Here is a 15,562-nt window from a genome sequence, read left to right as displayed (position 1 = left end):
TCATTGAATGTTCAAAGTATTATGAATCTTTATTTAGAAAAAAAAATACACATTGGTTGGCCTATTCATGATACATCAGCAATTACACATGTTTAGGGGAATAGGGCATATTAATATACCATGTAAGGTGGTATGTGCTAGAAATGGGTAAACCACTATCAGTGAGTCTGCCTGTGAGGTGGGGGCATCACCGTGCCAGGCAGTGTCCCACATTGTCCCTCAGAAACATACCCTCCATACCCTCCACATTGGCTCCATGTAAGCATGGGATAAAGGCTACACTACGAGTCTTCCTAGTAGAACTTTCGCTGAAGCAATCATTTCCTTCCCCAATCCACCACTAGGGTTAGAGCTTCCTGTACCTTCTTCAGGGTATACTTCACATTTTTCCCCCTTTTCCATAGGCTACCATCATCTGTAAATAGTTCCCAATTTCTGGCTGAACATTAGAAAAAATATGATAATAAACAGCAATTGACTAATAACATTACCTTGTGGTAGCCTACCCCATTTTCTACCAAACACCTTCTAGATATTTCTGTCCCTATTTTCACCTGAATACTTCTATTATTTAAAAAGTCCATTACCCAGTTAAACATATTTCCCCCAATTCCTAACATATGCATTTTGATTAAAAGACCCTCTACCAGGGCTGTAGTAAAGACCACCTTTGTCAAGTCCAAGACCAGGACTAGTCGAGACCAAGTCAAGACCGAGTCCAAAGAGGTTCGAGTCCGAGTCAAGACCGAGTCCAGGACAGGAAAAAAAGTCTTATACATGCCAGTATCAAGACAATCATTTTGGGTTATTATTATTATTATCTAAAAGCAAAATCAGTGTGACAACACCCAGGATTTGTAAGTGTAGCCATTCCCCTTCTCCAACAATATTACTATCGTTGTCAAACGATTAAAAAAATATATTTTGAAATGAATTAATCTCGATTAACCGCAATTAAAAAGAAGACTAAAGCTTCTTAAATGGCATATTAAATACAACATAAATCACAAAATGAATGAGTAACCACAAAGGTAAAAGTAAAACACTTTTATATTATTTAAATGATATTACTGACACAGTAATTGTGTTTTAAAGTATTAATTTCTTAAGAAATACTACTCATTTGATGCTGTTTAACTCATTTGTAAATGGTGCACTGTCACTTTAAGCCCATTGTGGCCACGTTCTCATAATGATCTTTTTTTACCAGCTCCATTGAAATATAGCCTATAGCTAGTCCACAAACTCTAACATTGTTTGTACCACATGTCTTGCACAATATTAACAATGATAAGCATGATATTAAGTTGGTATAAACAGCTTTCATTCCTTTGGAAATAGAAGCATGTAATGACATGATGCTAGCTAGACATTTTCTGTTTGCAATTAAAAGTGATTTATGAGCCTGAGCCAGTCACCTAGCTAGCTGAGTGGAATGCGTTTCAATCGGCATATATGTGCTTCATGTAAACGAATTATTGAAGACTTCAAGACTCCCCAGTTTCATTACACAAAGGCCAAGACAACTCAAACATATTTTTGTCCATTTTTCAAATCACAGTGACTGCAGCCTACAGTATGTCAAAGTGCCCTGGCTCTCACAGTTTTATAACTGGTCATTAGTGGGAACCGGATAAATCCGCAATCTCCTTCTCTAATGAGAGCAATTGCAAGCTAAATAGTACACATTGCTCACCAGATGAGGACACTTATTACACACAGCATTTTTTCCGAAGACGTTGATGATGTTGATGACGTCAGATGACTTGTTATTCAAAATATATTGGCTAATGTTTACTCAAAAACATATATTCGAATACAATTAAAACCTCACTATTCACTAAAACAACTCAAAAGATTCTTGCTGGGTTAACTTAATACCAGGTTTTAAGTACAACACCGACAATACTTATAAGTAGTAGAACTGTTAGGGTTTACAGTGTACAGTATATATAAAGAACTTCTTTCATTATTTTTCAATGTAACCTCTTGGATTTCTGTTGCTGTGACATCATTCTTCAGCACTCATTCTTTCTTGTTACTACCCCTACAAAAAATAAATAAAAACAATGTTAAGACACCACAAGACCATATGCACGATTCTACAAATTGTGATTATGGACAGTTTATTCATATACATAATAAGTATTCCTAATATAATAGTAATAGCAGATTACAATAAATAAATATAATAAATAAGACGTTTCTAAATAAGGGGTTACCATGAGAAACGTGAAAATAATGATCCCCAGTAGAAGCTGTGGGAGAAAAATATATTTTTACTGATTGGTACTGAATATAAAGAAGAATATTGCCAAACCAAATAGACATATAAACTCAAAATAGAATGTTCTAACTGAGAAGTAACTTACATGCCCATGACCCATGACAAGTCTTTTCCACAAAGTTTGGGAACTAAAAGAAGAATAAATCATCAGAGAAAAACATTAATGTCTAAATTAAATTGGGGAAGCTTAGTTATACCACTTTTCTGTAATGTTTTATATACTGGATATATTTAAATCAAAAACAGATAATTTCATAGATTACTTGCCATTCTATGTAGCCATTTACTAAAATGGCCAAATGCCTCATCATTCCTCTGGCACTTAAGCAAGCCAGTATCTTCATAGAACAAGAAGTCTACAATAAGCATATTGCTGCTCTTAGCATAGCACCTGGTGGCTGGTAATCTGTGCTAAAGGTGTGGTGCATCACCACCAGGATGGACGGCTTGTCATCTGAGACACACACACGTGAATAATATAGAGTTTATATTATATACAGTATATATACAAAATATACATACAAGATCAAGAAAAACAACATAGACTGTCTAGTAATGCATGTTTCTCACCAGGAATGTGTTTCAAAGCTTTTTCAATGTCACTTTCGACAGAAGAAACAACTGAACAGAATACCAGGAGGAAGTCACACTGTCCCACTGATGACTTTTCCTTCGGTAAAACTCCTTTGTCTGCGAGATGTTTCTGAACGTCTTTATGTGCTCCCAATGTGTTTCCACTTAGCAGAGTATTTGACTTCTGTAGCAGAACTGCCAAGAGCCTTTTTAGTGCTTTCTTATGACCCCGGTTTGTGTCCAAGGGATTTGCCTGAGCTGCTTCCATGTTGGGAAGGTAATAAATTACTTGATGAGTTCTTTGGAGCATCAGTCTTGGTATGGGTGGGGGCAGCCGGGCCTGACGTGTAGGTAATAGATATTTCTGCAAAGTATATCACCAGACACTTTTGTTTTTACATTTAATTTCAATCTTTGTTGTAATAATATATATATATATATATATATATATATATTTATTTTTTTTTTAAACTAGAGTTATAGGTTAGGAGTTATAGGAGATATTAGGTAAAGGTGGACATTTAACTGAACAATAAACTAAAATAAAACTAAAATAAAATCACTATGGGACTCACAGGTCGACCAGGCTCAGAGCAAGCCCAAACCATCTCCAACATTTTATTGTCTGCCTCTGTGTTCCTCGGACACCTCAGTATCCCTTTGTCTTCATGGAACAAAATGTCGACCACCATGATATTTCTCCCTCTCACGAATCGGCTGGTGTCTGGGGTCACATGGTCAGAACCACAGGTGTGGTGCATCACCGCCAGAACAGCAGGCTTGGAATCTGTCAGAGCAGAAAAAGTGGCTTACTACTGGTTGGTATATATCCTCTGCAACAAATGGTGAAAGCTAAGCAGGGCCTTCTGTGTATAGACTGCAGAAAAGGGCCAATTGATGACCAACAACATGTTGCTGAATGGGTAATTTCAGTTTCATTTTACTGGGTTCCAATGATGGTGTCTAAATACAGTTTTGTTTTCTCATAGCAGAGGGCTGGGAATGATCTAATTGATCCGTGTTCCAAATCTGTGTTCATTAACACAACACATACACAGAACACATTTCTCATGACAAATAACACAAACCTGCAGCTTATACAATACAGTCATTCACAGAACTGACATCACCCAGAGTAAAATGTTCAAAATGGGCTTAGCCAACACAGATATCTGTTCACGACGCACCATACTGTGGGTAGCACAGATGTCTATTTGCACGCCATATGGCTCTGTCAACCTCTTTCTGGATCACAGTCACTGAGACACTGTCCACTATCCTGAGCTACAGAATCCCACCATCCCCAACACTCTCCGAAATCCATATCCCGCAAAAAATAGAAGAAGAAGAATCTGTTGCTCATATCTCTAGCTGTCACTAAGAAAGTAGTCATCCAAAACTGGAAATCAAAGAAATCTTGCAACATCAGTCACTAGACAAATTTAACCTCAGAACACATTTCAGTGGAGAAACACAATGCACACAGAAGTAAGTAAATATCAGCCTTTGAAGACACCTGGTCCCCATTTTTGACATTTCTAAATTCCACAAAAACATAACAACAAAAACATAACACATACATCTGAAAAGTAACCTGACATGATGATCAAATATGCACCTCCACTATCAACCAATAAAGGCATCATCATGTAAAGGTATAACTTTTAAGTGACAATCTAAAGTTCAGTACCTGGTATTTCTTTAAGAGCTGCCTCCATATCTGTTTCAACACGAGACACGATCACACAGAAAGCCAAGATTAGGTCACAGCTCTCCACATTTTTAACTTCTTTCAAGCCTTTGCTGATCAGCATTCCCTTCAATGCCTGGTGGTGTTTTTGAGTGTTCCCAATCACAATGGTGTAGAATTTCATGGTTAAGATTTCTGCTTGAAAAAATATATGAGGATATTAACATGAGGATATCTGGAAAGGCTATTAAAGGCTTACCACCGCACTAATGTGACAGGCAACTTTTTCATCCCCCAAATAATATTCTACATTTAAACACAAGTACAGACTGAACCCCACGGTTTTCCCACAGTAGTCTGCTGTCTGAAGAGATAACCCTTTTTTTTTTAATCATGATAGCTCTAACCTGTATGAACATTTGTTTCTACAGATTCACTCATTCTCCCGTCTTCAGGCTTTGCACAGACACTGATTGTATAGTTAGTGTCTGGTTTCAGGCCTCCGATGACTGCGTTGTATGAATCTGTAGAAATGGTCAAAGGTTCAGTCCATCCACTTGCCTAAAATGAGTGTAATTTAATGTGAGGTGGAAAAGTAAACATTTAAATCAAGTAAACTATACTTGAATTGCTGAAGTTTTGCTACACTGTGACGTTAGTTAACCTTACTTAACCTGTTAGTTAACCTTAATTAAAAACACATGCAAACCGATTGCCTTAAAATTACAGACTAACATGCCACAGTCCCGGCCCACATATTTGTCAAGATATCACATATTAATCCTTACTGAAATTCAATCTTAAGTTACAATAAATAAAGTGACATGACACTATTGTTGTTTTTTGACACTATTGTGTAATTTATGTTGATGCATCACACCATCAAGTAGATGACTATTCAAAACATCTTAAAGCGATGGTTCGGAGTGAATTGTACAATTTCACATTTCAAAATACACCCCCAGACACTTTTTCCCTTGGTCGACCATTGGTCGAGTTAGTGCTATCAGTCTATGTATCAGCCCAATGGCTTAGCATTGGCGTTTTTGGAACCAAATGTGTATCTCGTAAATTACCCCACTAATATTGCCCGGAATGTTACCAAACTTCTACAGTAGTACAAAAAGGTAGCCGTTAACAGGCTCTGCTTCTACCGCTCCTGCTGCGTCGACGTTACTACCGTGATTTGGGAGAAGACTGTAAAAAAGTCTTGGCAGAAAGCGATGCATACGTTTTATAAATGCTTGTATTTTCAGGTCAACACATAAAAAGTATTTCAAATTTCATCCAGTTATCAATAAATGTCTATGCCATGAAGTGTTGAATTCACTAGCTTTTCTCTTACACTTGTTAGTTTTGCAAAGGACTTTTACGGGCTTTTCCCACATCACAGAAGTAACGTCGACTAATCACGCCCACATTAGCTTTTACACTGTCATACATCACAAGATGCAAAATTTCACTGCAGTTTTCATCTTTGATGGACAGCTTTCCATTTAGTAGAATACATTACACAGTACTGGAAATCATTCATATGTAGTGTGAACAAATATTATATGAGCAAAGTTGAGTCATTTGAAGCTTTAGTGGCTGCATTTTCTCATTTATCCTAATTTCATATTCATAGTCCTCATTTCTTATTCACTCCTCACTAGATGAGCAAATTATATCCATGTCTGTGAATGTTTTTATTTAGTCTACTCAATTAGCAGGACCTCATCAAGGATGAAAACATTAGGCAGTTTGACACTAAAGTGTCCAGTGAAACCAGTGCTTGTCAGGTAGTGGGTGGGCTAAGAACTTGCCCTTGTTTTCTATCAGAATAACTCTCACCTGTATGAACCACTTGTTTTGCAGGTTCACTCATTGCCCCATCCTTAAGCTTAGTGCAGACGCTGACCACATAGTCGCTGCATGGCTCCAGGGATTCAATGATAGCGCTGCATGAATGTGTAAAGAAGGGCTTAGACCTTCCATCGTGGTAAGAGACCTGGTAAGATTCTGGAGTCTGATCCATCCCATGTGGTGGGTTCCATGTGAGATGAACAGATGTTGGAGTCACTGACACCACTGTGAGCTGCTCTGGGGCTGCTACAGCTGAAAGAAAAAAAGAAAGACATTATAAAAACAATAAAATAAAAATAAAAATATGATTGGAGGACAAAGTCCAATAGGAAAGTAATTTAAATTTTAAATCTTCATCATCTCACCTGTACGAACATCTGTTCTAACAGCTTTACTCATTTCATCATCCGTAACCTTTGTGCAGACGCTGACACTATAGTTGGTGTATGGCTTCAGGCCTGTGATGTCTGCTCTGCATGAATCTCTAGAAATGATCTGTGGTTCAGTCCCTCCACTGTGGTAAGAGATCTGGCAGAAGTGTGGAGTTTCTTCCATTCCATGTGGTGGGGTCCATGTGAGATTTATAGATGTTGGAGTCACTGAAAGCCCTGTGAGCTGAACTGGGCCTAGCACCGCTGCAATAAAAAACGCAATAATAAAGACTTGAGAAGTTTTGACTCATCTGACCAGAGTTGGACAAATAACCCTGTCTCTGGGGGGAGCTGCAGCGCAATGGCAGCAGCAGCAGCATCCAACGCTCAATACACACTCAGTGCCCAATAGTGACCTAGGTTTTAGTCCGATCTGCGGTCATTTCCTGAACCCACTCCCCATCACTATCCCACTCATGTCCAGAGGTGGAAAGTAACGAAATACATTTACTCACGTTACTGTATTGAGTAGTTTTTCTGTGTATTTTGTATTTTTTAAGTAGTTTATAAAATCAGTATTTTACATTTTACTTGATTACATTTTGAGTGAAGTATTGTACTTCGCTACAAAAAAAATCCCATCCGTTACTTGAGTAAAAAAAAAAGTTAAGACTAACGAAAACAGAAAGGGAGAGAAAAGAAATTGCGCCCTAAACCACTAGCCTAGTGATAATGATCAGCATGTAGCCTACAACAGGACATGAATCAAGCTGGCGCCATGCAGGCTTTCTGAAAGTGATGGAGATGGAGCTGGATCACGAGATGCACATGTGTAGCCTAACCTATGAAAGTGTATTTTCCGCTATTTCAATGGGTTGTCTCAGTTCGTTTTAGCACTAATGATAGCGGAGATATTCAAGCAAACACCATGGGATTTCGTGTTTTGACGTTTGTGCTCACCTTTCTTTGGAAAGAAGTTTATTAGCAGTTGTTTTCCCTCATTTTGATGTCTCTCTTTTTAGTAACCTGACTTGGCTTTCTTGGAGAAAGACATTGCACCAGCAGCACAACAATTAGCGGTCCACTACTAGATGCTCAACTAAATAAACAAAAGATAGACTACCTTATGAATCGTGCAGGCGGACTAAACCATTTAGCTCTTTAGCAAGGGAGAGTGAGTGACCTTAGACAGTTTTCACTATGTTTTGTATACAAAATCCAGTCAGTCAAACTTTAAATTTCGTCTGACATTCATTTTGACATTTAATTTGGAAGTTAAAATATTCAGGCAAAATAAATATATGGTGGACATATATATATATATAAATTTAAATTTCCAGTGAGTCTATTCGACATTTTCACCACACATTATATTAACACACATAAAAAATCCAAACATAAGAGTTATGTGTATTAAAGTGGAATGACACAGGAAAAAAGTATTGAACGTGCCTACTGAAATTTCTTCAATACTTTGTGGAAAAGCCTTTGTTTGTAAAGACAGCTTCAAGACATTTCCTGTATGACAAAACGTATTAGTCACAGTATCAGGTGTGATTTTGGCCCATTGTTCTAAACAGATTCCAGGGGTCCCTCTTGTGAATCCTGATCTTTAGTTACTTCCATTGTTTAATTGAATTTAATTGAATTGGCTGCCTTCAAGTCTTTCTGGAGCTTTCTCCGAGTGGTCCTTGGCTCTTGGAATTGACTATCCTTGGTCAGAAATATTGCGAGGAGATCCTGCATGGCAGTGATGTTTCTTCCACTTGCAGATAATGGTTCCCATGCTGCTTACTGAAGATTCTGAAGTTTTGAAATGCATCTGTAACCAGTTTCATTGATATGTTTTGCAACAATAAGGTTGCAAAGGTCTTGGGAGAGCTTTTTGCTTTTATCCATCATGAAATGTTTCTTGTGTGACACCTTGGTAATGAAAAACCTTTTTATAGCCCATCAATATACTAACCAAGCTTATATTAATTTGCACAGATAGAAAGGATAACTACTCTAACTACTTACAGATTCTAGCTCGTTCCTTCCCTTTCCTTGCCTTAGTGATTTTTCTTAGCTTGTTCTGCTTATAGAGTTGTTTGGATTTTTTATGTGTGGATTACCTGAGTTATTACTAATGCCTGGTGAAAATGTTGTACCCCCCGTATTCCACTTTTCAAGGGCCCTCTCCTCCATTGGGGCCCTATACTTCCCACTCTCCCCCCCAGTTCGACGCCCTTTAATCTGCTGAACCTTCTGCGTTTCCAAATATTAAAAAAACTCTCTGCAACTCAACATTGGCCTGCCTGCCTCAGCTGCCTGTGAGGGGCTTTTCAGTTGTGCTGGATTACTGTTCAATGCAAAGCAACGCAAGGATGAGTGCAACTAACTTTGAAAATCAACTACTGCTCAAACTTAAAGGAGAACTCCGGTGATTTTTCACATAGATCTCCATTTCTCAACATCACTGAGGACTGTCGGTACAAAACTGAAACAATCGGTTTTACCTAGCTCGAGTTGCTGCAGCTACAGCGCTACACACTGGGAGCATGAACATGGCTACCTTAGCTGCTGGCTGCAGCAACTCGAGCTAGGACCAAAGTCCTTTTCAGGCAAGTACCTCCACTCGGCAGCCATATTGCAACACTTCTTGGTCACTTATCGTGCATCTATATCGGGGGAAATGCGTGTGTGCGTAAGGCTTCACAACACCAATCTTGCTCCAGCAGCGAGATCACAACAGATGATTGGCACGATGTCTTCACAGCACACCACATGATGGCTCAATGTTTTTTACAACACACCACATGATTGGCTCAATGTATTCACATGTCAACGTTTTGCAGCGGAAGGGTTGTGATATTTGTAGACAACTGACTAACCCCATGCATTACTATGGAGGATTTTTTGAGTGCTGTATCTGCTCATTAGAAAGTCTCTGGTAAAACTGGTTGTTCTGGTACCCCCCCCCCAAAAAAAAAAAAAGTAACTAAGTAACTTTTACTTAAAGTACATTTTAAATGAACTACTTTTTACTTTTACTTAAGTACATTTTCAGATCGGTATTTTAACTTGTACTTGAGTAATATTTCATCAAGGTATTGGTACTTTTACTTGAGTACAATATTTTCATACTTTTTCCACCTCTGCTCATGTCCTGTCCTATCAAATTAAGACTACTGTAGAAGTGCCCAAAAATATAACTTTAAAAAAGCCTGTCCCCGGTGGAAAATAACAGAGTAGCAAATTATGTCTATACACTGTCTGTGAATACAGCCAGTAAGCTTCAGATGTGACATAATCCCAGTCTTGAATGGACTCCGGAATATATATTATTTGTCCATACTACTGTACATTAATGATTTCCAGGACTGTCATTTATTTAATCTACTCAACAGGTGAGGACCTTATCAAGGAAGAAAACACTTATAGACAGTTTGACAAAAAGTGTACACTTGAAACCACTGCTTGTCAGGTAGTGGGCTGGTTGAGAACTTGTCTTTGCTTTTTATCAGACGAGCTCTTACCTGTACAAACTTCTTTTTTCGCAGGTTCACTCATTCCCCCATCCTTAAGCTTAGTGCAGACACTGACACTATAGTCGGTGCATGGCTTCAGGCCTGTGATGTCTGCACTGCATGAATCTGTAGAGATGGTCTCTGACTCAGACCCTCCACTGTGGTAAGAGATCTGGTAGGAGAGTGAAGTCTGATCCATTCCATGTGGTGGGATCCATGTGAGAATAGCAGATGTTGGAGTCACAGAATACACAGTCAACTGTTTTGGGGCTAACAACACTGCTGTAAGACAAAATATAACATTAAAGACATTTGAAAATGTTTTTTGACATAAAGTACAGAAGTTGACATCCCAGGTGCAAAAAGTAAAAAAGAGACTTTCTAATAAGGAGACAGAGCACTCAAGAAATCCTTCATAGAAATGCATGAGGTTAGTTTGTAACGCCAGTTGTCTACAATGTGGTGTGTTGTGAATACATCGTGCCAATCATGTGTTGTGGTCTTGCCGCTGGAGCGAGGTTGATGTCATGCAAACCCAAAGTCTCGCAAATCCACAGTTCTGCCAGAAGTAGATGCCTGATTAGTGCCCAAAAAGTGTGTTGCAATATGGCCGCCAAGTGGAGGGATGTGCCTAAAAGGACTTTCGAAAAAAGTCCTGCCAAATATTTGTTCCAAACATTTAGTAAATCAGCTGATCCTAATTAGCGCAACTTTCAGGTAGGTGGATTCTTCCGGCGATTTTTACCATAGATCACTGTTTCTCCAGGTCGAGTACTGTTTTGTATGCAGCTGATGATGGTGGTTTCATCAGCCAACTTGACAAGTGTTGGAGCTGTGTATGGCTGTCCAGTCATGAATGATTCTGGACCACCGCTGGTACGAATTGTTGATGTCAACTCCCTCCCACGAACACTCAGCACAGCCATACACAGCTCCAACACTTCTGTCAAGTTGGCTGATGAAACCACCATCATCAGCTGCATCACCAGGGGCGCAGGAGATATACCGCTAAATTCTCAGCTTGTTTTCCCCACACTGAACGCATAAGAACGCTAGGCCTATCACTCTGGGGTGTGGTAGCCTACTCTGGGATTTATGCACCAAGGTAACTGAAGTATCCAATTTGTGTCTTGAAATTATATTTGAAATAAATGTCTTAGAGCAAAAACATTGATAGACTTGTATTTTAGGCTAGTGAAAACGAGTTGATAAGTATAGGCTAGTTGAGTTTGTTATCATAAACATAACAGCTAACGTCATGTTGAGCAGGAGAAGTTGAGCACTATACCATAAATTCTCAAATTATGCCCGGGATTGATTCTATTTATAGCAGGACAAATAAAGGCAGGTTCCCATACAAGACTGGGTAAAAATTGCCTACCATAGCCTACCAACAATTGCCATTAGTCCACTAGAAGACATTGTTCGATTTAAGTCAATGAAATAACCTCTTCTTAATATTTTATTATATGTTGTATTGTATTGTATTATGTTGGTTGGATTAATAGCCTACGGTTGGCAAAGAAAAGTCGTTTTCCTACCATGGGTCTCCAACACACGTTCTCAGACCCCGTTTACACAGCATGTGTATTTTTATAAACGAAGACATTTCCCTACGTTTGAGCCTTTCATTTAAACGCAAACGGAGAATTCGCCCCGTAAAACGGTTATCCAAAAAAAACTCTGTTTATGCGTTTGGTTCTAAACCGTGGTAAACGGAGTTTTGGGCAGCCAACGAATTACGTTGCTCTATCTTGCTAGTAATCAAGGATCTTTGGTCACAGTATGCCACAGAAGTAGGCTACACCAAATGTGCGACCAATGTTTACATTTACTTGTTCTCACGTGCGACTTTTCAGGGTTCTGATTGGTTAATGTGAGCTTGAGGCTATCGTTAGACTGCCACTGTGGTTTGGCGTGCTCATGACAGCATGTATGTACACGCGTTCGTGTAAACACATTTTAAAAATAAACGGTCTCGTTTAAATGCAGTTTTATTTGCAAACGTAGATGGCCAGATATTCGTTTAGGAAAATACCTTGCTTCGTGTAAACGTAGTCTCAAGCTCATTCTCTTGCCGCCCCTTTCGAGCTAATTGCCAGAGGCTGAAGCCTATTAGGGGTTTGCACGGACGTCACATTCTGGCCGGTAACCATGGTAACCCAGCACGCGCGGCCATATTGGCGGTACTCTGTGAATGAAGTACAATGGAGTATTATGCACTTTGGATATCTTACGTGATTGTAGCCGTGTCCAAACAACAGAAAAGCTAATCAAAATCCGTCTAAGATGCAAAGGCATATAGGGCAGGACTTGGACCACAAGAAAAGGTGCGATATTTCGAGAAATTACGGTTTATTGGCAGCGCAGATCCATATGAGTTGGGTGAGGGAGACGAAGTACCAAGTTCAACCACAAGCGCCCACCTTCCTCCGATAACTTCTGGTATTATTCTCCTTTCTCCCTGTTTTTTTAATAACTTTTGGAAGTCGATACCTACACCAGATGTTTTTCTCAGTCGGACCTATTGGTACAACCTAAAACACGGCAATAATTAACCATTTCCCTTGACGATGTTAGGGATTTACTTCAGTGCCTAATGCTTTCTAATGAGGCGAGTATCTCCAATATGGCAACGTCCAGATCTGATGACACACCGTGCAAACCCCTAATTAAACACTTTGTTCATCAAATATCTCCCAGATTTCAGTACCCATCAGTCCCAACATTAAGCAATATAATCAAACAGTCCAAAAGTAAATTAAATCCCAAACCAAACCGAAAATGCTTTTGATAGCCTACCGGTATGCATGCCGCTCCAAACGAAATGCATGTCTAAATGCAGGTTAGAAATATTTAAAAAAGCCTGCCTCGAATACCAGCCTGCCTCAAATAAAGATGATGATAAATGATTTATGCTAAGCAAGTAGCCTGGATTATTGTATGATTGTTAGTACACAAACTGGCTTCAGATATCCAACAGAGTGAATATGAGATTGTGCAGTCTTACAGTACTGTAGATGGCTGTGGTTAGTGATGTGATGCTGTTAAAGAGTTTTACAGTTAGCGCAAATCCTATGTATTATTTATTTAGCGTACCTATAAGGCTTTTTTTCCTTATCAAAAGTGAGGGGGACGACGGCCGTCTCTTCAGAACTGCGTGGGACATATCCCCCACGTCCCCCGTGCCTCCTGCGCATCACAGAAGGAGACTTACAGACAATATCTTTGTGTACCTGGAAATATTACATGGTGTCAAGTGGGTGGAGGTAGCCTTACATAGCCAGAGCTCAATTCTATTCAGAATATGAGTCTGGAACTGGAGCATTGGGATGTGATTATAGGGCGTGATGCACCAAAATGCGTCTGATAGACTGACCCAATAAGTGCTACGAAATAGCCTTCTGTGAATCCTATAGACAGCCCAAACATCCTTCTTCTCAACAAATGCCTTAATCACTGTTTTCTATTCATTTTTTTAAGATATTGCGCTGTTAATATCTTGTAGAACAGACGCAGTAGCAACATCTGAACGTCTAGCAAGAAGCTTTTTGCTGTAAAGTCAACCGAAGTGCACTCAGGTCACCTGAATTAATAAGTTCCATTTCTCATCTGTCCATCATTGTATACAATTTAATTGGTCGGCTGATTCTCATACAGGCATAGAGGCTTATCAATGGAGTAAAGCCAGACCACATTTTCCAATCTCAAATTATGTGGCCGGGATTAAATTCTGATTGGTTTCCAGGGTAGGGTGGAGGGTTAATGTGAAGAATTTGAAAATTCGGGACTTACCGCTTATCACCTCATGGTCACAAGCACAGGATGGCACATACATGGTCACAGACATAGGAATGACACAGACATACACATTACATACATCAAAGGCATTTGACACAGACTTTTACATAAATTATTGTGGATTTCATGGGAAAAACATACATTATTGCACTGCATATATTTATTTATCTGTGGGGCTTTGTGTTGTTGAGTATTTGGATTGCTAAAGGGATTAGGCTTCTGCTGAAGCTGGCTTTATTGCACCTTATGCTTCTAAACCTCCTGCCAGAGGGTAGGGGTGAGAAGTAGCGGTTGAGTGGGTGAGTAATGTCCAGGGATATTACTGTACATGAGCAATTCGTGAGATGGCCTTAGTGTTTAGTTCTTTGGGGTATGCAGACCTATTATTTTGGTGGCAGTATTGGTTAGTTGAGTGAAGATATACATCTTATATGTGGGATTTAAGATTAGGCTATATTTCATTTCCAAAATGGTGTGCAAACTGTCCATTGTGGGGGCACGCCGCTCATCATCGGAATGTCCATTTTATCACTCAGCGCCTGCCGGTCATGTTGTCAGACCTCATTTGGACAGCCAACCACCCGGTAGACTCTGACTAAAACACAAGTTTGAACTTGCCCCAGGCTTCTGAGGATGTTTTCTCTCATTTGGTGGGTGTGTCAGTGGCATCACCATTGTGCATATACTGTAGGTATACAGTACAAACACTGACATATTAAAAGGCAGTGTGCACAGGGTATCCACTCAAAGTAGACTGATTTACAGATTAAATGAAGAATGAAAAGTTGAAATCAAAATTAAACATATACTTATATCCAGGGGTGTGGTAAAATAAGAGGTGGGTAAACTATGAATTCTGTGATCACTGTAAGGTGGACGGCCGCCATGCTGAATCAGATTTGTATTAAAAAAAGGCATCCAGAAGATGGTGGAGGTTACTGTCCAACAATACCAGTGGTATTAAATGGTTCCTAGAGTGTTGATAAGTGTACATATTGTGAATGAGGATATTACAGTGTGATTTTTGAATATTAAAAGTTGAAATTGTTGAATATACTCTTTTGAGAGGACAAACTCTAATAAGAGGTCAAGGGACAGCATCCGAAGGTTGTGTCATGTTCTGTTAGCACAATAGCACTGCTGATGACATGCAACTACAACCTCCCTTCCCCAAACACAAACGCACACAGCCATTGACAGCTAGGCCTACTGTGTGCATAAAGTTAGTGGATAAACATTATTTCTGAAATTTCAGAGGTGGATAAACTCTACTTGCGTTTAGCCTCCACTATCAGGCTTTAAATCATTCATAAAAAAGCGCACAATGGCCTCAGCTACGCTTGCTAGAACATCAGAGTGCTCAACAGACCAATGTTTCTGTTGAATCAAACACTTTACAACATTTTGTCATTTGAACTCACCCCAGGAACAGATTATAAAAAGTTGGCTTCTGCCTCCTGCTCGGAAAGCATTTTAACGGCTTATT

At 39.3% G+C, this 15,562-nt stretch overlaps 1 protein-coding gene across 1 annotated transcript; it reads right to left on the bottom strand.

Moving 5' to 3' along the window:
* Nucleotides 1-980: 980 nt before the first annotated feature.
* On the bottom strand, nucleotides 981-13,592 carry LOC143128029 (uncharacterized). The gene is made up of 11 exons (XM_076289707.1): nucleotides 13,375-13,592; nucleotides 10,285-10,557; nucleotides 6,761-7,030; nucleotides 6,384-6,647; nucleotides 4,551-4,745; nucleotides 3,436-3,647; nucleotides 2,858-3,224; nucleotides 2,555-2,741; nucleotides 2,373-2,415; nucleotides 2,223-2,258; nucleotides 981-2,047 (listed from the first exon to the last, which is right to left on the bottom strand). Exons 1-8 carry the CDS (start codon nucleotides 13,442-13,444, stop codon nucleotides 2,644-2,646), a joined length of 1,749 nt encoding a protein of 582 aa, XP_076145822.1. The 5' UTR covers nucleotides 13,445-13,592; the 3' UTR covers nucleotides 981-2,047; nucleotides 2,223-2,258; nucleotides 2,373-2,415; nucleotides 2,555-2,643.
* Nucleotides 13,593-15,562: the final 1,970 nt, after the last annotated feature.

Source organism: Alosa pseudoharengus, unplaced genomic scaffold, assembly GCF_046254945.1.
Source record: "Alosa pseudoharengus isolate Yale_2024_CS ecotype anadromous, Long Island Sound unplaced genomic scaffold, YU_APseudo_1.1 YU_APseudo_1.1_scf_17, whole genome shotgun sequence".
In the NCBI taxonomy this organism is placed as follows: Eukaryota; Metazoa; Chordata; class Actinopteri; order Clupeiformes; family Clupeidae; genus Alosa; species Alosa pseudoharengus.
Note: the sequence above shows the minus strand (reverse complement) of the source record. Positions and strands in the feature narration are given on the sequence as shown.